The 1,360-nt window shown below is 57.2% G+C and overlaps 1 protein-coding gene across 1 annotated transcript in view; it reads left to right on the top strand.

Moving 5' to 3' along the window:
* Positions 1–1,360, top strand: part of PIP4K2B (phosphatidylinositol-5-phosphate 4-kinase type 2 beta) — a gene marked incomplete at its 5' end in the record, with an annotated part of 38,076 nt that overhangs the window by 24,935 nt on the left and 11,781 nt on the right. The window contains 1 exon segment of the mRNA XM_027774742.1: positions 660–806. Within this exon segment, the coding sequence (XP_027630543.1) occupies positions 660–806 (147 nt within the window).

Here is a 1,360-nt window from a genome sequence, read left to right as displayed (position 1 = left end):
CTGTCTGCTGTCAGAGCTGGGACGCTCTCACACTGTGGCGTCTGCCTCATTTCTGCTCTGAGAGGTCTGTTGGCTCAGCAGGGTTGTTTCCTTTCCCGATCCGGCTCTCCACTCATCGCCATGAGGAAAGCAGGGAGCGCTGGGGTACCATCCCAGTGCCTGTCCTCAACCTGGTCGGGGTTCATTTCTGGGGCCCCTGAGAAGTGGTGAGGGAGACTTGTAGTCTTTTGGGAGCTGCAGCAGAAACCTGTGGTGGAAAACAGCTCTGGGGAGGGAGCCATTCTGTTCTCCCGATGGCTGGGTCCCTACCTCCTCTGCAGCCCCTCTGCCCTGGGCTTTCCAGTGTTAGGCTGGCAGTGGAGCTTCAAGGCCTGGGTTTTTCTGTGGTCCAGGTCTATTTTAAGCGAGCACTTAGGTGAGATCCTAATACTTGAACACAGAGGGGCTCTACACTGCCCGCTCAACTCATGTCACACTCAACCAGGCATCTGGGGGCAGAGGTGGTGCTGCCTTTTCTAAGTCTGAGAAACCCCTCTGACATCACAGAACCCAGTTCCCAAGCCAGTAGGTGAGACTCCCAGGGAGCCTGGGGAGAGCCCGTCCATCCTGGGCACCTTCGTGTCTCTTAGCCTTCCCGCTTTTCCTCCTTGCCGTTGCAGTTCATCGTGGAGTGTCACGGCAACACCCTTTTGCCACAGTTCCTGGGCATGTACCGCCTGACTGTGGACGGTGTAGAAACCTACATGGTGGTCACTAGGAATGTGTTCAGCCATCGCCTCACTGTACACCGCAAGTACGACCTCAAGGTAAAGGGCTGTTTCCCGGTGCGGTGGCGGCCCTCTGTCTGAGATTCGCAGGGGCTGTTAGTCCAGCTTCCCACATTTGGAAAAGCCAGAGCATATGGGTGGCGTGGACAGGTGACTCTGGAGTTGAGGTGCCTCATCCTTGTGGAACAAAGGCTGTTTGAGGTGTAGAGGTTCCCTCGGCCCCACGCGTGCATGCACCATGTTTATACAACAGCCGGCGCCTTCCCCTCCTGTCTGTGGGATGTGCACACCCAGGGCAGCAGGGTGGGGGCAGGCCATGCTGACGTGTGCACCCTGGCATCGGCCCAGGCCTCCGTGGACCGGCAGCACAGGTGCATTTCTAGTTACCAAGAAAGACACACTTGTGACTGTGAACTTGGCTTCCTGACTGTCACCACACACTGGTGTCCCCTCTCTGCTGCAGCTACACGGATTGTCTTTGCATTCCTGTAGTGTCTGGGCTCCTCCCCAGGGCTTCACATCTGCGGCCTGGAATAGTTACCTTCCCTGTAGCTCTGCTCGTTTCTCCACCACCTCCTTCCCCTACCTCCTTG

The sequence above is a fragment of the Tupaia chinensis genome, unplaced genomic scaffold (genome assembly GCF_000334495.1).
Source record: "Tupaia chinensis unplaced genomic scaffold, TupChi_1.0 Scaffold000477_1, whole genome shotgun sequence".
NCBI classification, from domain to species: Eukaryota; Metazoa; Chordata; class Mammalia; order Scandentia; family Tupaiidae; genus Tupaia; species Tupaia belangeri.
The sequence above is the reverse complement of the archived record's forward strand: the minus strand, read 5'-3'. Positions and strand labels throughout refer to the sequence as shown.